This window comes from Chiloscyllium punctatum, chromosome 26, assembly GCF_047496795.1.
Source record: "Chiloscyllium punctatum isolate Juve2018m chromosome 26, sChiPun1.3, whole genome shotgun sequence".
Taxonomy (NCBI): domain Eukaryota; kingdom Metazoa; phylum Chordata; class Chondrichthyes; order Orectolobiformes; family Hemiscylliidae; genus Chiloscyllium; species Chiloscyllium punctatum.
Genome location: NC_092764.1, coordinates 37,298,711 through 37,322,223, shown reverse-complemented (window position 1 = coordinate 37,322,223; position 23,513 = coordinate 37,298,711). Strand labels below are relative to the sequence as shown.

The 23,513-nt window shown below is 39.0% G+C and overlaps 1 protein-coding gene across 7 annotated transcripts in view; it reads left to right on the top strand.

Annotated features, from left to right (window-relative positions):
* The window catches only part of dpy19l3 (dpy-19 like C-mannosyltransferase 3), a 78,527-nt gene that overhangs the window by 16,345 nt on the left and 38,669 nt on the right, over positions 1–23,513 (top strand). For 5 of the 7 annotated variants that reach the window (XM_072596159.1, XM_072596161.1, XM_072596157.1 and 2 more), the window contains exons 4-9: positions 9,783–9,873; positions 10,891–11,012; positions 11,157–11,302; positions 11,666–11,789; positions 20,589–20,723; positions 22,341–22,472. In XM_072596159.1, the coding sequence (XP_072452260.1) occupies positions 9,783–9,873; positions 10,891–11,012; positions 11,157–11,302; positions 11,666–11,789; positions 20,589–20,723; positions 22,341–22,472 (750 nt within the window). Of the gene's footprint in view, positions 1–6,546; positions 6,841–9,782; positions 9,874–10,890; positions 11,013–11,156; positions 11,303–11,665; positions 11,790–20,588; positions 20,724–22,340; positions 22,473–23,513 lie in introns of those variants that run through there. The other 2 variants (XM_072596163.1, XM_072596156.1) reach the window with 1 other exon arrangement.

Genomic DNA, 23,513 nt, shown 5'->3' with positions numbered 1-23,513 from the left:
TAATGACCATAAGCACAAAGTTAAAGGCTAGAGAAAGACTACTTGTTTTAGACTAGGTGATGACAACACACTCTCCTATTGATTTAACCTACTCTTTTTTTTGGAAAAAAGGCAGATAAAACCTAGCATGACGCATGTTAACACTATTACTTTCAGCAGTCGTTGGATCTGCAGTTTACCCAGTCAGACCACTATTGCATTCCCTTAAGGAAACCTGATGTTACAAATCAGAATGCTAGATCAAGTATTAATGACATTAGGTGACAGGATTCAGAGAGGAAAAAAATCAAATTTTTCAAGTTGCATCGACAATTTGCTCACCTTGATTGCCAATTTTTTTTTTCTTTGCCATTAATCATACACAGGTCTACAGTTCTGTTCTCCCTTTAAATTACATAAGCTATCCTCCAGACCTGTGGCAGTTCACATTTTTCGAACAAGTTGTTCACTGTGCAGTAATTCCTCTGTTAGTTCTTCCCTGAATTCTTTTAAAATATGCAATGCAATCTGTCTGGACCTGAGAGTGATCTTCTTTTCAATATATTAGCTCGTATCTAAAATGTATTTACTTAATTGGCCAGCTTAAATGGTGAAGGAAAATAATTATTTAATATTTCCTGTCTCTTTGGTGTTACCTCTGAGGTTATACTTGATGGTCCTAATCCCATTCTTCCTTTTTAGATGTGCATATGTTTTATCACTGGTATTTTGTTTTGTCTTCCTTAATGCTTTAATCTTTGCCATCCTAATTTGTTTTCTTTAATACTCTCCTGATCTTCTCATATTTCACCTCTCTGCTGCCTCTACTCAATATATATCTCTTTCCAACTCTTTCATAATCCATGTCATTATTCATCCATGAAATCTTGCTAGTGTTTAGCATTTAACTTTTTTCTTTGAGAACCATATTCTTAAACTTTGAACACTGTATTAAAAGTTTTCCATTGTTCTGCACTTTTTTTTTAGCAATATAGCTGCTCATTTTATTTTCCCCAACTTCTATTCTCAGCAACTTAAAATCAGTTTTAGTGTTAAAATCAGAAAAATCAAATACAGATAATTTACTGAAATTCTGTGTAGTATTTTAGCTGGTCACCAATCTGCAGTTGACAACTGCCCTGACATAGCCAGTTCACATAAAGAATTTACTCAGAATGGTTTGAGGGTATGAGTGAAATACAAATCGGGATATCTCATGCCAGTGCTGAGAAGAGCAGCAAAGGTGGCTGCCAGATGACTGCACAGCTGGCAGTGATGACATCACAGTGGTGTGGCAGAGCCATTGGTTACAATGGTATTTTTATACCTCAGCCCCACTCACTCACACCAAGGCTTATGGCCTACCATTCTCATTGTTGCTTCTAGCATCTTTCTTTACTCATTCTCTTTAACCCTTGCACCCCAGACCACTAATCTTGCAAGCTTTCTGCACTGCATACCCACTGACATACAACACCTCAGCACCTAGCCCTCGCCTGCTCTAGCATCAGCAGTTCTGCCACCCACCTTCATCTCACTTATTCTGTCTCTGTCTCATTTGAAGAGAAATGAAGAGCAATCCCTTGCCCAACTGGAAATGACCTTGACTCTGCTCATGTGGTGATACCGAGAATCTTCATGTCCTGTCATCCAGATAAGATTCATTGTCAAGTGATGTGTTGCAGTTCCATTATCACCACTGTGAGCATATTAAGAATACATTCAATCTTCTATGCCTATTTCAAAATTCATTCTCTCGTCTCCTACAGGCACCCAGCGACATCGGCAGAGTCACCACAATCAAGAGGCTAGCCCTTCAGGATACCACTTCCTCCTTTGCTGTTTGAGGAATAAGCCATAGATCCCTCAGAAAAAGCACCAGTAAGGCTGTCTCCTGCTCGGATACTGACACCTTGGTGGGTCCGTTAGCTAGAGTAGAGTTGGGTACGTTCTGGTGGGCATGTGATGACCACATCTCCGCTGCTAGTTGAGGAAAAAACACTTCAGGTCACTAGTACTCTGAGGACAGCTAAGACCATGTACCTGCATTACTCCAGGCAAAAGACATTAAGAATTCCATCAATAAACACATTGACTTAGATCCAATCTACCTGCCCTTGGGGGGAGAAAAGAACCATAAATGACATCACCCATTTTAAGAAACCAAGACCTATAAATAAAGAGGCGGGACATACCACCAGCGCTTCACCAGAGACTCTCACTAATGATGGTGACAAATGTCTGAAAACAAATCTTCCAGCTCAGCAAGCTAACTTACATAATTATCATCAACCTGAGCTACAAATCTTCTCAAAAATCACTACCATCAAGAACTTTATTAAAAACCACAAACTGAAACAGCAGGCAGGTTTGTTGGAGGCACTTCGGGAAAACAATGTGAAGATTGAAGGAGTCCACCTACATAATCTGTATTGTTCTGTTTCTGGCATGCAAGTGTCTAGTTGCCTCTATGGATATGTTGGCAGCTCCATGGACACTCAGGTCCAGCACACTCTGTATGTTCCAGATACCTGCACACCATGCTCCCTTCATTCTAGCTGCAGATACTGAGATTGCAACTATACCTAGTAAGAGTGAAAGGAAAACAAAAACATTATAAGGGCACATTTATGATATGGGTGTCACATCATTGTAAATATTTTCTCACATTTGAGAATATATGTACATTTGTCGTCATCTGTTTGAATAAATGCCTTTTTAGCTGCAACTACAAGAAAGGAGGTATAGAGGCTAGCCATCCTTAGCAGTTGACAATGTTTTAACTCTGTCTGAGTGTTAATTATCCTTTCAATACCACCCATATTGTATAAAACTTCACCATAATTGAATAAGGGCTCATCAAATGCTACGAAGGCTTCCATTTGTTTATAATCTTAACTTTTATTAATTAATATGAGCGGTATATTAATGTGTTAAGTCGGATTTACAGTTGGAATTACACAAGGGATGCTGGCCTCATCAGCATCAGAATATTTACATTCAGTGAAAGATGACTTCATGCAGTTCCATTCCATTGAACAAGGTTGACAAAGAAGTCCTGCCTGTGCTTCGTTGGCCAGTGCTATTGTTCTGTAGGATGGTGAAGATACCATTCCGTCTGCAGAATGTTCAGTTCTTTCAGTACAATGCTATGGTTCTCACAGATTCTCATCATCCATCACATAGTCTCAGTGCATCCTTCAGTCATCCAGAGTAGAGATTCCAGGATTAAGTGGCATCTTTTGTATGCACAGTAGTGGTGCAAACCTCCACACATTGACCTGCTTTTAACTGTTATAGCTTCCACTTTTAATTCTGCTTTCTTACACTGTTGAGACCGAACACTCAGTTTTCTTATTCTTTTCCTTTTATTTAGAAACTCTTGATATCCATTTTTTATATTCCTACTTAGCTTCTGTCTGAGACTATAATTTCTTCCTGCCTTTTAGGCATTCTCTTCCATTTGTTATATTCTGACCAGTCATCTGACCTACCACTCATCTTTCCATAATTTCTTTTCCTAACTTATTTAGTTGAATCACCCCTTTAGAATACTTCTTTATCATAGGAATATACTTATTCTGAGTATTTAGAAATGTGACCTTAAATGTCTCACTTTTGATCTATCTCCTAGCTTGGTATGCCAATTGTCCTCAGCTAGTTCAGGTTTTATGTTCATATGACTGTCCTTGTTTACATTTAAAATATGATTCTTGGATCCAATATTCTACCTTTTAAGCTGGATGTAAAATTCAATCCTATTGTGTTTGCTGCTACTGAGGGGTGCTTTTACTGTGGGCTCATTTGTTAATCTTGTCACATTACTTAATGCCAAGTCTAATATAACATCTAATGTGCTGCCTAATAAATTATCTAGAAAATATCCTATGAACTCCTCATCCAGGCTACTAATATTAATCTGTTCTTTCGAGTTTACATGTAGATTAAAGTCACTCATTGATATTGCTATCACTTTATTGAAAGCATCCAATATTTCTTCCAAGATCCCTTGTCCCACATTGTAGTTATTGTTAAGCCATAGATTACTTACACAAGTGACTTCTTTCCCCTACTATCCCTCATCTCTATCCAGTCTGATTTAGTGCTTAACTCCTCCTCATACTGTTTAATACAGTGTCTCCTTCCCATGTTGATGTAAGCTGTTTGACTTCTATATAGGCAATGTCTTCCTTTCTTTTTTCACAGTATATTTTCATTTCATTCATTGGTAGTCCTTTGCAGACAAGGATGACTCTGTCCCACACTCAGAGTGAACCTGTAGGTGAGTCCGATGCAGCTTCTGCACACTGTAAGACTTGGGGCAAAATATGGTCATGGAAAGAGGTTGGTGGGGCATTGGTGTGACAGCCGCTGTTTATGCCTGACTTCCACTTTTTCCCGACAGCAGGTCTCCAGGTGCTCAATGTCTTCCCGGATGCTCCTTCTCCACGTTGGACAGTTTTGGCTCCATGATTCCCAGGTGTCAGTGGGAATGCTGCAGTTCACCAGTGAGGCCTTGAGCATATCCCTGAAGCATTATATAGTACACAACATATAGTACATGTGTAATCGAGCATACAGCTTAAAAAACTTCATAAAATTTGTAAGATGAGCATTCATGATCATTTTTAAATGAATAGACAACTGATAGGAAATATCTTCAAATGTTACATTTTATTTATTTATGCCAATTTGATTTTTGAATAAATATTTCAACTTAAAAAGATATTTTTTCAGTAGTTCTGTCGAAGACTTTTGAGAATAGTTTTTCAGAAGTGTTTTTGGCACGGCATTTGGAATCACTTGGAAAATTATATGGAAAAATTGGAAGAAAAGCAGCTGTTGGAAAACTTCCTTTCTCTCATGGTGCATACATTGCAGCTTGGTGCATTTTTGGTTGGGTACAGCTGTTGCTTAGTTTAATTACAACCTCTGTTGCCCCTAAGCCTCTGCATAAACACATTATTATCCATGGTGGGCCCAATCTGGCTACATCCTGGATGAGAATTTCAACCTCCTGTAACTAAGAAGCAAGTGCATATTCAAAAATATCTGCGTAAAAGGCATTTGAGAAGTGGGTGTGATGCTATGACTTGTTGTTTCTTGGTACTTGCTATTTGTCTTGGAGTACACGGGATTGCATTTATAGAAGCTGGGTTGAAGTAATTTTGCTGTTTTCCTTTCCTACAGACACTGAACACTACTATGTCTGGATCTTTGAATGACAGTATTGTGCTCATGCCTGAGCTGCTTTTGCTCAGCCAATGGCAGGTGATCATTCCAAACAGAAATTGGTTTGACCTTACACCTTATTCTACGCTACCGTGCTTTGACATTTTTCTCCAGGATGTAGCCAGATTAGATCCACCAGCTTCTGCTAATATGTTTGTGCAGCAGCTTGGAGTTAATTATTTAAATTATGTAACAGCTGTATCCAATCCAAAGTATTAGAACTAGAATAAGCTAATGCTTGCAAGTGTGATTTTTGGCTGCGAAAGAAGTATAATTTGGGAGAGACTAACAGAGTATAAAGGAAGCTGAGTGAGTAGAGTTTGCCTGTAATGGAATTTCAGCACAGCAGCATAGTTACTTTAGATTGAGTTTGTATGCATTTCATACAGTGAAATAATTGAAGCGAGTGTTTTGTGGAACTACAAGAAGTCATTTTAAAATAGTAAAATGTCAGAGGCAGTTCAAAGGAGTGATGTGACTAAAAACGCAGTCTAAAAGGTGGGTTTGACAATGCCTTTAAAGAGGGAAGAGGAAGATTAATAGGCTTTGGGAGAGAATTCTAGAGTTAGGGTCCAAGAAGCTAATGACACGGTGGCCAGTGGTAAGTGGAGAAAAAACAGATTGGGAATGTGCAAGAGACCAGCATTGGAGAAGCAAAGTTATTTCGAGGAGTTGTAAGACTGAAGAGGCTTACATCAATGGAATAGGGCAAGACCACAATCGAGCTTTGTAAACCATTGGAGTAAGGACTGTCTGCAGGTAAAATTTTTGGCAGATGAAAATAATTGAAGGAGTGTGGGAGAGAGTAGGAGTGGGGGTAACTGGAATGTTCTTTGGAAGAGGTAGTGCAGATTTTGATGGTCTGATTGGCCTTCTTTCTGTGATGTTTCATGATACTGACTCTAAATGCTGTGCATTTTGAAAGGTGTACTTTGGATAATTCTACTCCTGTTTATTTTGGATAGGTTTAATTATTATTACAAATCTACAGCACTTTCGGTTGTTTAGCATTCCTGTTGTCAAACTCAATAAGCTGCAGTATAGACCATTACCCTGTGTGCTGCATGGTATTGTGGTCTCTGCATTATTTACATTTTCTACTTTGGCTGTTTGTAGAAGTTTAAGAGGATATTGGCAATCTCTAAATGAAGTGAAGTAATTTTCTAGACTGAAAGATTACAATTTATGACTCTACAGCAAATCACAGCATGACTCATATTGCCTGATTGTGCATTGGATTTTTAATGAAGATAGGTGCTACATTGAACAGAGCAGTGTAACAGCTGTTATGGCCTTGAGGCAGAGAGCGAAAGACTATTGAGATTTTGTTACATTCAATGGCATATCATCATGACTTTGAGGAAGAGGAATCGTCAATTTGAAACTTCTGCTGTTGCATCCCAGTGTAGTTTGGAAAGAAATGATAAACTAACTGTTGTTCATGCTGCCACTCATGAAAACAATAACACCTCATCTTGGGAACTGGCAGCAACTAGAATCTGGTCATTTCTGCGGACAATAGAGATTATCCCATTGCTGGGTCTCTCAGTGGGAGTAATTCTAGGATGCTTTCACTCCTGGTATGTTCAGTCACTACATGAGAATTTCCTATGGTTTTCAAATATACAGGTGAGTTCTTTGCTGATACATTTGAAAGAAAGTGGTTTCCAAAGGCAGCAGTTGTGCTTTCAGTTAACATGCTAATAAATTGGAATATTTTCAACTCGCTGTAGAAGTGAGAGTACTTATTTGGCCAGCTGTAAGTATGTAGAAACTGGCAGTAGTCTTAAAATATTGTATATATTGTTGGTTATTTTGTTTACTTTTTATATCAGAATTAAGTTCTTTGTTCATGATTATCTTTCTCAAAAAAATGCTATCAGGAATAAGATATTTGTGTGTTTCATCTTGGACCATTTTATTAACCATTGCGAAAGTACTCAAATTGATTCCTGTGTTTGCCCACTCAAAATATTGGCTATATTGAGAAAGTAATCCCTTAAATTTATTGTCCTTGCTGTTGTTCTGTTACTGCTTGAGGAAACACATTTATGTCCTTGGACATTCATGTTTCCAATGCTATCCAAGTGTAATCTGCAATCTTCGGTTTTTCAGTAACATCAAAATTCAACTACATTTAAATATGCCCTGCATATTGTAAATTTAAGATTACTATCAGAAAAGAAACATGGAGAAGAAGTAGAAAATTGTGGAAATAGTCAGCAGCTATGGCTGTAGAATCGACATCAAAGAAGTAAAACTTTACATTAACAGTTCCAAAACAGAAAATCCAGATTCTTAGCAACTCAGTAGCCTTTAATTTATAAATCCATGATGAAATGCTTCATTGACAAATGGACCGACCTTTTGTCTCTTACTGTTTTTGTTAACTGTGTGATTGTCACCCAGATGAAACCTACATGGATTAGTTTAGTATTCATTTAAGAATCCAGTAATTGAGCATGCTTTATTGATATTTGAGATGGTTTATGGGAGGGGAGTTTGAGTAATAAAGCACGGAAACAGACCCTTCGGTCCAATCAGTCCATGCCAATCATAATCCCAAACTAAACTAGTCCCACTTGCCTGCTCCTTGCTCATATCCCTCCAAACCTTTCCTATTCACGTATTTATCCAAATGCCTTTAAAACTCATCAGATTGCCTTTGGCTTTCTGGCGGGTGATTAGAAGTTCTACATTGAAGTTGAACATTTTGCAAACTCAGTGATTTATGGGAGGCATAACTGAGATTGCCATTTACTTTCCATTTACAGCTCTGCTTCCGATAGTGAACAATGCAGGCAGAAAGCATCCCACATTTTTGAACTTGCCTGCTATTGTCAGTTGGGACTGAATCTGCATCAGTGTAGGACTGAAGTGTCAGCCTATATTATTTAGTCAAGTCTTTGAAGTGGAATCAGAATCTACAACCTTCTGACTTGGAGGTTAGAATGCTACCACTAACCCATCTGGACTTGTTAACAATCCTGATACTCACTTCAGTGCATGGGAATATCTTCTGTCAAAGGGTGACTTCCCATGACCCAGTTGGAGCTTTAGCTCTACTGTCTAATTCTGTCTCGTGTTTGTTCTAAATAGGCTATCTTCCACTCAAAATATTTTTGGCTTTGAAGGATTTTGTGTCTTACAGATGATGATTATGTGATCCTTAAGTACTTTTGTAGTATTTTTGTGCAAACGTTTTGGGAGACAAGGAAGTCCTTCTTCAATTTGCAGTAGTCATCTCGAGATCCAGTATTAATGGGTTGCATTTTCATAATTTAAAGTTTAGATCTGCCTTTTCATCACCAGTCATCAGATCAGCTATATATTTCAAAGTTGAAAAGGCTGCCAGTGTTTTTTTGGGAAGCTTCTGAACGTTTTGCTTACAGAACTCAGCAGAGACTTGTGTCAATTTTGGCAGGATGATGCAAGAAAGTGTAAAGGGCAACTTGGACTCTTATCAATCATTGACAAAATCCCAGCACTTGCAGGCAGCAATGGAGATTCATAGGAAAAAATTGCACTCTCTTCTCACTCTGATGTGGAAGGTTCAGGCCAACTTAGCATTACATGAGATCTCTGTGTTTTTGAATACAGAGGTTTTATCCTGGATCAAGTGGTAATTGAAGTGAAGGGATAGCTGACGAACTCTTTATATTGGCAATGTTCACAAAATGTTGACCATCCTTACTATTGGCAAAAAGGGGTGGCACAGTGGCTCAGTGGTTAGCACTGCTGCCTCACAGCGCCAGGGACCCGGGTTTGATTCCCGCCTTGGGAGACTGTATGGTATTTGCACACTCTCCCCATGTCTGTGTGGATTTCCTTGGGTGCTCCGGTTTCCTCCCCACAGTCCAAAGATGTGCAGGTCAGGTGAATTGGTTCATAAATTGCTCGTAGTGTTAGATGCTTTAGTTAGGTGTAAATATGGATATGGGTATGGGTGGGTTACTCTTTGGAGGGTTGGTGTGGACTTGTTGGGCCAAAGGGCCTGTGTCAATACTGTCGGGAATCTAATCTAATCTAACAAGATTTTAAATTTGGAATTTAGAAACATACTGTTTTTATGTGTCAGCTGGTATTATAGATGGATGGATTCTTTGTGTTCATTAACTAGCTACTTACAAATAATATTTAATTGTTTGGAAAATTACTAAATATTTTAAAAATATTTTATACTAATATTTTAAGATGATAACAGTAAATAGTCTGTTCCATAAAGCAAATTTTTCAACCCAGTTGTTTGTATGAATTAAAAAGATAAATTGTTGAGCGAGTCAACTGAAGTTCTGAAGAAGGGTCACTCAACTCAAAGCTCGACTCTGATTTTCTCTGCAAGACCTGCTGAGTTTCTCCAGAAGTTTCTGTTTTTGTTTTCGATTACCAGCATCTGCAGTTCCTTTATTTGAAATGTATGAAGTAGTCTGCATCCTGTTTCCACTAAGATAAAAACTTCCTAGTTTTTAATATGTTTTTGAAGATAACTTTTAAGTGTACCTTACAATTTAGTTCTGTAAGTAAATATTAGTTCACTTAATGAACATAATTGCAATCTGTTTTACATGCAGGTGGTTGAACAGGAAATCTCCTTCAGGACAGAGTGTGGTCTGTACTATTCATATTACAAGCAGATGCTGCAGGCCCCAACCATAACCCAAGGTGATTATATACTTCTAAGGTTTGTGTTGACACTACTGTAAATTATACTTTAATACTATCAAAGTTGGGGTAAGTATGCAACTACGAACGGCATGTATAAGAAATATTACAGAGGCGCTTCATGCACCATAAATGCAATTTTTGATGTGCACTCCACTGGGACATTTTATTACTGTCACTTTATAAGATATCTAACCAAACTGATGCTTTTTTCATCTGGTTTAATTGGAAGCACCATTCAAGAAGAATTTTTTTTTTCATATAATAGCTTTGCATTCTTATTGATATTATATTGTCTCTTATACAAAAGTATACTGTAAAAATTAACAGTTTGTGCAATAACCAGTCTACTTTTACTTGTACGCTGTATTCGGACTCTAGGTCCTCTATGTCATTTCAATGTATATTACCAGCTGGTTACTAAGTGGTACCTGGATGTCAGGAGCACTGGACATTGCACAAACTGTTAATTTTTACAGTATACTTTTTATAAGAGACAATATAATATCAATAATTTATATTTCCAACACTTGCAATACTAACCTTTCCTGTATTGGTTATGAGACAACTCACCTACTCTATAAGTCTGATTGCTCGAAGAGTTTTGTTGGTTTAATTCTGAAACCTGAATGATTAGGTAGAATCTAATACTGATGCAAATTGTAAAGAAATTAAGTTTTGAACATTTGTTTTAATCTCTTAAAACCCCAAGTTTGCAGTTAATATTAAAAAAAATCCTGTTTTTTTTCAGGAATTGAAGCATGATAACTATAAACACTCTGAATATGATATTGGAGTCTATAGTGGGTTATTCTAAGGGGAGAAGTTTTTAATGTATCCCTTTACTGAGACAAAACCAAAAAACAACAAAGGCTACAGTACGTTATGGTGTCTACAGCAGTTACCACGTTTGTAGGATGTTTTGATATTTAAAAATGAATATCACGTGCTCATGTCTTCATGTTTATTCTTAGATTCCTGTTCATTTTTACAAATGTTGTGATTTGTTATGTAAAGGATTGAAGGAACTCTTGTATGACAACAAAACTGAATCAAGGAGAACAATAAATCTGCTGAAACGGATGAACATTTACCAAGAGGTTGTCCTAAGCATATTGTACAAAATGTTATTTATTGAGGTAAGACCCAAATCAGCTTTTGCAATACAATGAATGTATTTGAATTTGAATATCCGTAGCTTATTCCAAGCTTTAGTAAGTTGTTGTGTTAGTTTTTGTTGTTCTCAAGTATTGTGAAGATTATTTCTCTCATATTTCTAACAGAGATATTTGGAACCAGTCTACTTCTACCTGTACACCGTATTTGGACTCCAGGCCGTCTATGTAACTTCAATGTATATTACCAGCTGGTTACTAAGTGGAACCTGGATGTCAGGAGCACTGGCAGCTATATGGTACATTCTAAACAGGTAGGCATCAATACCTGCTGGTGTAGAAACATTATAAAACATATTTATTAAAAATATCATCATTATACGTACTCAGTACAAGATCACTCGTTGTGAATATATCCCCATTTTGAGGTTTGAGCATTGTTGTGACCCCTTGGCGAGAATTAAGAGAGGGGTGATTATCCTAGCCCTCATAGTTCTTTTCTGTCCAGAGTTTCAAGGCGGCTGTGGCTCATGGGCTGATACCCCCACAGTTTCATTTTGTGACGTCCCTTGGGATCCCAGAGCCCACTTTGGTAAGGCCTGAGCTATAGAAACTGTAAGTACTGATCCATATAAATTGAGCTCCTATTTACAATTATTTTTGTTTGATTTTTATAGAGTGGATACAACAAGGGTGGAATTCACCATTCCACTGAGGGAAAATTGGTCACTTCCATTTTTTGCATTACAAATAATGGCACTCACATATTACCTTAAACCACAACTCAAACCTACTCAACAGGTACGTATCATTGTAAAGCAACTGAATGTGACTCAGCATGGAAGTGTGCATTGTAATTGTTGAGATGCTTGTATTCCAAGACAAAATGTATGATAAGACTCAAGATTAAAATAAGTAGGACTAATTAAGAAAATATTGGTGTTCAATGCTTCCTACTGTTGATTGAGTACCACATGCAACTTGCCTACAGACAATTCATATGCATTCCATAGTCTACTACTCCCTGTGTGAAAAAAGCTTCTACTCACATCATTTTAAATCTATATCCTCCTATTCTTTCTATGCCCTTTTGTTTCAGGAGCAGCTTCTCCCCATCTATTCTGTCTAGCCTGCTCATGATTTTGAAAATCTCTATGAAATCTCCTTTCCACCTTTTCAGATTGTTAGAGATTTACAGCACGGAAACAGACCCTTCGCTCCAACTTGTCCATGCCGACTTGATATCCTAAATTAATCTAGTCCCATTTGTAAGCACTTGGCGCATATCCTTCAAAACCTTTCCTATTCTTATACACATCCGGATGTCTTTTAAATGTTGTAATTGTACAAGCCTCCACTACTTCCTCTGGCAGCTCATTCCATACACGCACCACCCTCTGCGTGAAACGGTTGCCCCTTAGGTTCCTTTTAAATCTTTCCCTTCTCACCCTAAGCTTAAGCCTTCTAGCTCTGAACCACCCCCCCCCCACCCCACCCTCCCCCCCCCCCCGCCCCCTCCACCTAGGGAAAAGACTTTGTCTATTTACCTTATCCATGCCCCTCATGTTTTATAAGCCCCTGTAAGGTCACCCCTCAGCCTCTGATGCTTCAGGGAAAACAGCCCAAGTCTATTCAGCCTTTCCCTAACCCTTCAACCCTTGTAAATCTTTTCTGAATCTTTCAAGTTTCACAACATCCTTCCTATAGGTGGGAGAACAAAATTGTACATAATATTCCAAAAGTGGCCTAACCAATGTCCTGTACAGCCGCAGCATGACCTCCCAACCCCTGTACTTGATGCTCTGATCAATAAAGAAAAGCATACCAAATGCCTTCTTCACTATCCTATCTACCTGAGACTCTACTTTCAGGGAACTATGAACCTGCACCCCAAGGTCTCTTTGTTCAGCCACATTCCCAGGATCTTACCATTAAGTGTATAAGTCCTGCCCTGATTTGCCTTTCCAAAATGCAGCACCTCACATTTATCTAAATTAAACTCCATCTGCCACTTCTCAGCCTATTGGCCCATCTGATCAAGGTCTTGTTGTAATCTGAGATAACCTTTTTCGCTGTCCACTACACCTCCAGTTTTGGTGTCATCTGCAAACTTGCTAACTACACCTCCTATGTTCACATCCAAGTCATTTATATAAATGATGAAAAGCAGTGGACCCAACACTGACCCTTGTGGCACACCACTGGTCGCAGGCCTCCTGTCTGAAAAGCAAGCCTCCACCATCATCCTCTGTCTTCTATCTTCAAGCCAGTTCTGTATCCAAATGGCTAGTTCTGCTTGTATTCTGTGTAGTCTAACCTTGTTTACCAGTCTACCATGAGGAACCCTGTTAAACACCCTAATGAAGTCCATATAGATCACGTCCACCGGTCTGCCTTCTTCAATCCTCTTTGTTCTCATTTTTAAGGAAGTCTCCAGTCTTTCCTTTCAACTGAAGTTTCTCACTCTTGGAACTATGTTTGTAAATTAAATTATTGAATGTTAAAATCAAAGGTCGTTATAATTACAGACATAGTCTTTTGTTAATACAGACCTTGAGTTTTGCACCATGGCAATGCCTCAACCAATCAAAGTTTACTTTCCAACCAATCATCAGCACTCTCCTCGTATAACATAATATTTCCTTTTTACATTGGTATTATTTACAAATGTTCTGATGAGTAAATGATGAAAACTTTGGCAAAATATCTTCTTTGTTTCTGTTGAATTGACTTAAGACTTGCAATTAAAGCTCAAGTGAAAATCCCAAACATTACAACCTGCATCCTAGAATCTAAAAAGAAGTGGCTGCAGAGATTGACGCATTGTTCATAATCTTCCATAATTCTCTTCATACTGGAAATGTTCTTGCAAACTTGAAAACTTCAGAAGTAACAACACTATTCAAGAAAGGAGTGAGACAGAAAATGAGAAATAATAGACTAGTTTGCCTAACATCATTGGAAAAATACAATGAAACCTTGATAAGTTGTAGTGGTAGGGCATTTAGAAAATAACAGTACAATCATGGAAAGGGTAATTCCGCTCAAGGACAAAGAGAGAATTTTATGCGTGGAGATAGAAGAAGTGGGTGAGATCCTTAATGATACTTTGCATCAGTATTTACCAAGGAGAAGGACAAGGACATGGATGATGGGAAGATGAGGGGGGGTATGTTGAGTTATCTGGGGCATGTCGATATTGAGAAGGTAGTGTTGGGTGTCTTGAAAGACTTTAAGGTAGCTAAGTCCTCACGGCCTGATCTTGGGATACTGAGGGAAGCAGGGGAGGAGTTTACCTGGGGCCTTTATAGAGATCTTTGTATAGGCTTTGGCCTCAGGTGAGGTCCCAGAAAACTGCAGAATAACCAGTGTTGTTTCTTTGTTTAAGAAGGGCAATGGGGATAATCCAGGAAATTAGGTCAGTGAGCCTAATTGTTGGTACGAAAATTATTAGAGAAGGTTGTAAGGGACACAATTTACTCTTTACTCTTGAAAGAATGGACTTATTAGAGATAGTCAGCATAGTTTTGCATTGGGGAGATTTTGGCTCACAAACCCGATTGAGTTTTTTGAGGAAGTGACAAAGATGATTGATGAGGGTAGGGCAATGGATGTTGTCTACATGGATTTCAGTAAAGCATTTGATAATGTCCATCAGGGTAGGTTTCTCAGAAGATTGAGACACACGGGATCCACGGTGAGTTGGTAAGTTGAATACTAAATTGGTTTGGTCATAGAAGACTGAGTATAGTTATGCAGGACTCTTTTTTTTCTGACTGAAGGTCTGTGACCAGTGGTGTTCCACGAGGATCAGTACTGGGATGTCTGTTATTTTGTAATTTATATCAATGATTGGGAGGAAAATGTAGGTAGTCTGGTTAGTAGGTTTGCAGACAACCCAACACTTTGAGTTGTAGACAGTGAGGAAATTTGTCAAAGAATACAGCAGGGTATAGATCAGTTGGACGGAGAAATGGGAGAGGAAATTTAATTGGGACAAAAGTGAGATGATGCATTTTGGGAGGTCAAATACAAGAAGAAAGTATACAGAAAATGGCAGAAACCTTAGATCAGATTCCCAACAGTGAGGAAACAGGCCATTTGGCCCAACGAGTCCTCACCGATGCTCCCAGAAGGTGGTAACATGCGGATAAGGTGTCAAAGAAGGCATACGGCACACTTCATCAATGAGGCCATTGAGTATAACTTGGCAAGTCATGTTGCATCTGCATAAAACTTTTGGAGTATTGTGTGCAGTTCTGGTCACCACATTATAGGAAGGTTATGGGAGCTTTGGAGACGATGTAAAAGAACTTTACCAGGAGGTTGCCTAGAGGGTATAAGTTACATGGAGAGGTTGGACAACCTTGGATTGTTTTTGCAAGGGCTGAGGGCCAAAGGGTAATGGGGGTTTGATAGGCTTCTATAAAATTATGAGAGGCAGGGATAGGGTAGATAGTTGGAGTCTTTTCCCAGGGTGGAAATGTCAAATACTAGGGGGCATAGGTTTAACGTGAGAATGGGAAAATGTAAAGGAGATGTGCAAAGCAAGTTTTTATTGTTTACAAAGAGTGGTATGCTCCTCTTGATCAATGTGGAAGCTCAGGGACGTGGCTAATCTCCCTGTCACTTTCATGTGCAGAAGGTGTGTCCAGCTGCAGCTCTTGTTAGATTGCATGACGAGTGAACTCACTTTGGAACATCCGCGATGCTGAGGAAGTCATAGATAGCATGTTTAGTGAATCAGTCACACCACAGATTAGGATTGCTGGGGGAGAAAGGGAATGGGCGACCAAAAGGCAGAGAAAGAGCAGGAGGCCAGTGCAGGTGTCCCCTGCAGTCATCTCCCTCCAAAACAGATATACCATTTTGGATGCTGTTGGGGGAGATGGCTCACCGGGGGAATGCAGCAGTAGCTGGGTTCGAGGCAACATGGCTGGCTGTACTGTTCAGGAGGGTGGGAAAAAGGGTGGGAGGGCTATAGTCATAGGGGATTCAATTGCAAGTGGTGTGGATAGGCGGTTCTGTGGTCAAAAATGAGAGTCCCGTATGGTATGTTGCCTCCCAAGTGCACGGGTCAGGGATGTCTTAAAACATTCTGAAGGGAGAGGGCCAACAGCAGCTGTCGTGGTGCATATAGACACCAATGATCAAGGTTTAAAAAAAATGGCATGAGGTCCTATAAGCAGAATTTAGGGAGCTAGAAGCCAAGTTAAAAAGCAGGATGTCAGATGTAGTAATCTCAGGATTGCTGCAAGTACCACGTGCTAATCAGAATAGAAATGAAAGATTAGGCAGGATGAATGCTGGCTTAAGAGATGATACAGGAGGGAGGGGTGCAGATTTTTGGGATATTTGGACCGATTCTGGGGGAGGTGGGACTAGTACAAATTGGACGGTCCACACCTTGGCCGGACTGGAACCAGTGTCCTATGTGGTGTTTTTGCTAATGCTTTTGGGGAGGGTTTAAGCTAATGTGACAGGGGAATGGGAACCAAATGAGGAGGTTAGTGGACGGTAAGGAGGTAGTAACTAAAACCTGTAAAGAACTAGATAATGAAATCAGCGTGACTAAGTGGAAGAGTAGGCAGGGAGCAGATGATGAACACAAAGGGACAGATGTCTGAGCTGCATTTGTTTTCATATAAGAAGTGTAGTAGCTAAGGCAGATGAACTTTAGGGCTTGGATTAGTACCGGGAGTATGATGTTATTGCTATTCCTGAGACTTGATTGTGGGAAGGGCAAGATTGTCAACTATATATCCCAAGATATAGGTGCTACAGATGGGATAGAAAGGGAGGTGAAAGGGGTGGAGGAGTTGCATTACTGGTCAAAGAGGATATCACAGCTGTGCTGAAAGAGGGCACTATGAAAAACTCGAGCAGTGAGGTAATATCGGCAGAGCTCAGAAATAGGAAGGGTGCGGTAACGATGCTGGGACTGTTAGTACAGGCCTCCCAACAGTGAGCGTGAACTAGACATACAAATATATAAACAGATTATGAAAAGATGTAGGAGCAACAGGATGGTGGTAATAGCAGATTTTAATTTTTCCAACATTGACTGGGATTCACTTAATGTTAGAGGTCTAGATGGATCAGAATTTGTAAGGAGCATCCAGGAGGGTTTTAAAGAGCAGAATGTAAATAGTCCAACTTGGGAAGGGGCCGTACAGGACCTGGTGTTGGGGAATGAGTCCAGCCATGTGGTTGAAGTTTCAGTAGGGGATTACTTTGGGAATAGTGATAACAATTCCGTATGTTTTAGAACATTAATGGACAAAGGTAAGAGTGGTCCTAAAGGAAGAGTGTTAAATTGTGGGAAGGCCAACTATACCAAAATTTGGCATGAGCTGGGGAATGTGGATTGGGTGCAGCTGTTTGAGGGTAAATCCACATTTGATATGTGGGAGGCTTTTATAGAGAGGTTAATTAGAGTACAGGAGAGACATGTCCCTGTGAAAATGAGGGATAGAAATTGCAACATTAGGGAACCATGGATGACAGGTGAAATTGTGAGACTAGCTAAGAGGAAAAAGGAAGTATACATAAAGTCTAGGCAACTGAAAACAGAAGCAGCTTTGAACAAATATCAGGAAAGTAGGACTAATCTGAAACGAGGAATTAAGAGGGCTAAAAGGGGTCATGAATATCTTTAGCAAACCAGGTTAAGGAAAGTCCCAACACCTTTTATTCATATCTGAGGGTAACTATAGAAAGGGTTGGCCCAGTCAAGGACAATGGAGGAAAGTTATGTGTGGAGTCAGAGAAAATGGGTAAGATTCTCAGTGGGCACTTTGCATTGGCATTCAACAAGGAGAGGGACATGATGGATGTTGAGGTTAGGGAAAGGTTTTTATTTATTCTTGATCAGGTTGGTCAGGTTGGCATAAGGAGGGAGGAAGTATTGGATATTCTAAAAGGCTTTAAGGTGGACTAATCCCCAGGTGCCTGAAACATGTTGCCAGCAGAGATGGTAGAGGTAGGTGCAATAACATTATGTAAGATGTATCTAGAAAGACACATGAACGGGCAGGGAGCAGAGGTATACAGATCCTTAGAGAATAGGCGACAGGTTTAGATAGAGGATCTGGATCAGTGCAGGCTTGGAGGGCCAAAGGGCCTTATTCTATGCTGTAATTTTCTTGGTTCTCTTTGTTCTTTGTTCTTGGTAGCTGCCTGGAAAGTGCTGTCAGGGGAATGATAGAAGCAGACACAATAGCAATGTTTAAGAGGCATTTAGACAGACACATGAACAGGCAGAGAATAGAAGTATATGGACCATGTGCAGGCAGATGAGATTAGTTTAGAATGGCATGTATTGGCACATAATGGGATGAGGGCCTGTTCCTGTGCTGTACTGTTCTGTATTCTATTCAAGCAGAGTCAGCATGCTTTTGTGAAAGAGAAATCATGTTGACATTTCTAAAAGGTTTTTTGAGGATATAACGATGTATATCTTTGTTGCCTGGTCCCCCTTTGTCTGCATGGTATTTTCAGATATCCAAAAGACAATCAATAAAGTGTCACAACAGGTACCACACAAGGTGGGACCTCACAGTGTTGGAAGTGGTATATTAGTTTGGTTGTGGGATTGTTAGTAGGGTGCCACAGCAATCAGTGCTAGCATCTCAATTATTTTAGATTTCTATGAATGATTTGGATGAAACGGTAGACTGTGTATTGTAGCCAGATTTTCTGGTAGATACAAAAATAGTTTGGTACCTAAATTGTGAGGAGGAAACAAAAAGTCAGCAAAGGGGCATAGATAGATTGTCACTGGACTGGGGGGGAAGAAAAAGTTGGTAGATGAGGTATAATGTGGAAACATCTCCACTTCGAGGGAAACAGCAGTAAAGCAGAATATTATTTAAATGAAAGGAGACTGCAGGATATTGGGTACAGAAAAATCTGGGTGTCCTTACACATGGGTCACAAGGTAGGTACAGCAAGTAGTTAGAAAGACAAGTAGAATGTTGACATTCATTAAAGGGATACAAAAGTAGTGAAGTTTTGCTGAAGCTGTACAGGCATTAGTCAGGCTAAGTAATGTGTACATGTTTTGTTTTGTCTCCATATTTAAGGAAGAATATACTTATATGAAAGTAATTCAAATAAGGTTCACTTAGGTTAATTCCTAGGATGAAGGGATTGTCTCAAAATGGAGTTTTGAAGAATCAAGGATGATCTTATTGAAACATCCAATGTTCTGAGGAGGCTTGGCAAGGTTGATTATGAGAGAATGTTTGTTTCCATTCGGTGGTGAGTCTAGAACTTGGGTTTATGTTCAAGGGATCTCCCATTTAAGACTAAAATGAGGAGAAATTTATTCGCTAAGAGTTATTAGTCTTTAAAGATTTTCCTCCTTAGCAAACATTGGAGGCTGGCTCATTGAATATGTTCAGTGCAGAATTAAATAGATTTTGATGCACAAGGGAGTAAAGGGTTGTGGAGGGGGCACAGGCAGGAGGTGGAATTAAGGTCACAATTAGATCAGCCACGATATTCTTGAATGGCAGATCAAGTTTGAAAGACAAAATGGCCTACTCCTGCTCCTCTGTCTTATGATCTTATAACTCCAGCATTTTAATGTGCTACTCAGAATGGCCAATAAAATGACCATTGACCCCTGCATGTGCACAGGTAGGGCCAGTGATGTCAACTGGCCTGACAAGGTTTAGAATGCATCTGCACATATGTTACTGACATCCTAATGCCATGACTGACATCAACAGCACTTGTGCACATCATCGTGTTCGGTGCACCGTGATGCCAGCATATGAGCAGACTGCACTTATTTCATGTTAATTAGTTTTTACAAGTGATGACCGATCAGCCATGCTGTCTTGGCAACTTCCTGTTGCACTCCCTCTAGGTCTGGAAATTGATTCAGTCAGGGTGGTGGGCAGCAGCGCTGGTTGGTTCTTCATGCCATCTATTTTAGTTTCTGCTCAGCGCTTTCCTTTCTCCTTGTTGAACATATACATTAGCTATGTAACTCACTGCAGAACCTCAGTAAATATTGTTACTTCTCAGTTAAATTTTGGAGTTATTAATTTCTGCAAACATTAGGAAAATTAATCTTCAGTACACTATCCAAATAATATGTCAAAAAAATTCCTAACAGCATCAAAAATTGTCAGTTCCCCATTTCACTTCAAAAATTTCCACTTTATTACAATCATTATTTAAAAAATCTTGCTTTCTAATAGCATCAGCTTTGTCATTGTGCTCCTCATGCCATAAGTAACAGAGGTTTCCTGGTACATTTTCAGCAATGGCACAGCCAAAAGCCTAGTCTTACAATGCACTCTAACAAAATCACCAAACAAAAAGGAAATGATTTACTGAATTAAACTTTAATATTATCCATCTGTACATACATAACATTATATTGTTCTTGAAAGTTGAGATTAAACTTTCCACTTTGTTTAGATTTCACAGCTAATGTATTCAGGTTCTCAGATTTTACTTATTCTGACAAATTGACAAATGAAGAGTTGAACCACTAAAAATACATTGCAATTAGAATGCATAAATCCTCAAAATGAATATCATTCCTTGTTTATGATTTAATTTATTCTTTTCCTGTATTTTCAGTGGTGGTCATTCACATTGATTATAATATCAACATTCCTTTTCTGCATTACCTGGCAGTTTAACCAATTTATTTTGCTAATACAAGCCCTGGCTCTCTTTTCCATGGACTGTTTAGATATGGTGCCTGCATCAAAGGTAATATGTGGGTTAACACTGTGCAATAAATCTTGTGTGTGCATGTATAAGATAACATAAGAAATGTAGCCTGGGAGAGAAGAATCCAGATTAATTCAACAAGCTGATTTCAGTGTTGGATTGCATGGGTGGAGATTAATATACAACATGTGTATGAAGAAGCCCTGTGATTGGAGGAAGGAACTTAGTCAGTTCATGTATAAGCTTCTGGGTTTTGGAAAACATTTCAAAGAGAATGCTTACAGGCTTTGCAAAGGTTATTAATTTTGCAGTGATGGTGTGAAATTTGAATTTCACTGTAGTCTATTAGAAGATTGGTTTGTTCAATGTTATAGAAAGAATAAACTGTTCAATAAAATTACCATTTTCATTTAAACATTCTCAGTGAACTGTCAGGCAAAAGTGCCTTTGAAACAAAAACTGAAGTTGCTGGAAAAGTTCAGTAGGTCTGATTGTATCTGTGGAGGGAAATCAGAGTTAACATTTTGGGTTGAGTGACTCTTTCTCGGAACTTGAGTCCTGAGGAAGCGTCTTTCGACCGGAAACATTAACTCTGATTTCTCTCTCAGTTTCTGTCTCTTCCAGACTTGTTGAGCTTTTCCAGCAATTTACAGTGTCCACAGTTCTTTCAGTTTTTATACTGATGCCTTTGCTGAATTCACAAATTACATGTGGATGTGGGAGACTAAATCACTGGAGAAGAGAGGAACTGAGCACAGAAATCCTGCACAATCCTCTATCTAAAACTGAAAAGAAGGTGGCTGAGGGGCGTCCTGTTAGATGTCTACAAAATTATGAGGCATAGATAGTCAGAGACTTGTTCCCAGGTAGAAAGGTCAACTACAAGAAGGCACAAATTCAAAGTGACAGAGAGAATGTTTAGGGGAGAAATGTGAGGAAACTTTTTCACACAGGATGGTGGGTGCCTCGAATGCACTGCCAGTGGAGCTGGTGGAAGCAGGCATGTTGGCAACATTTAAAGTGTATCTTGATAGATACGTGAATGGGGGGGGTGGGTGGCGCGGAGGGGCCTGTTTTGTGGTGTATTGTATTGTAAGCGCTTGCTTAAAACAAGTGAGATTATTTATCTGTATTTTTTCCCACATCCACATGCTCCTACTTGAGGCCATCACATATAGTTATTTTAATGTAATGCTTTCAAAGTACAGTTAAAAAGTATACTAAATCTATTTTAAAACCAGACCTTCAGTGAGCTTTCAATTAAAAAGTCAGTTTAATTTAGTGTTTGAAATGGTGATTACGTAGAAGTTGGCTTCTGGGAATTTTTAAAACTGCTGGCCAGACACTTCTTAAAACAGAATAAACAAAGAGAAGGCTAAATGTCATTGTAAAATAGATAACTGCTATGATCACTGTAGATTCTAAAGTTTTGTTAGAAAAAGCCACATTTAGCTGTCTGCTTTTAGTGAATGTGAGAAATTTAAAGTATTATTTTCTTTTAATATCTTAATACAATGCACAAATGTGATTCACAGTTTTCTGTATTTTTGGATTTCAAAATTTATTTTGTGTGAGAAATTCTAATTGCATGGTTCATATTTTTGCATGTTTCTGTTTCCAAAACAATTCGTTGAAATCATATTGCTTCTATTGCAGGTTACATCACTATACCTTGTGCATATAGCTTCTTTGCTTCTTGTCTGGATCCTGCAGTTTAACAACTCCATGCTCCTGGGATCATTGGTTCTAAGTTTCATTCTGGCTGCTTTAATAGTGCGGCATCTGCAGGTAGTAATAACATTATTGAATGCAAACTTGATTTCATATAGTTATTATATTGATTTTGAAATACAGGTAGGAAATATCCTAAATTAAAAAGAATGTACAGGGAGTAATTCACAAACTGCTGAAAACGTTGTTGGAATGTGCTTGCATTTTAACCTGTGCTAGTCCCTTGTGATGCAAGCTACATCTTTATATTGCCATTTCCTGGTCTTTTGAATGAGAGCTGGTTGCAGCAAGTGTAATTTACATTGATCATTGGCTGCACAAATTAGCAGGATGCCTGATATCATGAGTGGCTAATCACTTTAAAGGTATCACTTAAAAGGGAGATGCATTATGGGCTGCCAAGAAGTGGTGACTGTATTTTCAAGTGACTATATGGTGATTTGAACAATGGTCCAATCTAAGACAGTGAAATGAACTGAAAATGTTAATGGGTGAGGTGGAAAGAAGAGGCAAGAGGATTTGTAAACATGTGCTCAAGAGGCATTAGAAACAGGTACTGGTGGAGTTCAATGCCATGATGCATTCTCCACAAAATGGGACAAATTTAATGACCTGACTTGAGTATAGTGGTCAGTGAACTAATATTTTTATGGTATATTGTGTCTGCACCATAGCCTAATCCACTGATCCATTCTCTCTATCTCCATATACTACCAATTTTCTATCCACCACTCTAATTAATGTGCTTTGCTTCACCGTTACCCTTAGTACTGTTAAATCACATATCTACAAATCAGGGTTTGCACATACCAGCAGCCATTCAACTATGATACACACATTAGGTACATGTAGGCAAAAGTGAGGACTGTAGATGCTGGAAATCAGAGTCTAGATTAGAGTGGTGCTGATAAAGCACAGCAGATCAGGTTGCATCCAAGGACCAGGAAAATCGACATTTCGGGCAAAAGCCCTTCATTCCTGTTAGGTTGAATACTTTTTTTTCCCTCTTAATCTAGTTATCACTCCCAACATAGGAGCTGCAGGTAGTGTAAGCATGCACTTTCTCCTCTCCCTTCAACACAACTCAATTTGCCCTTT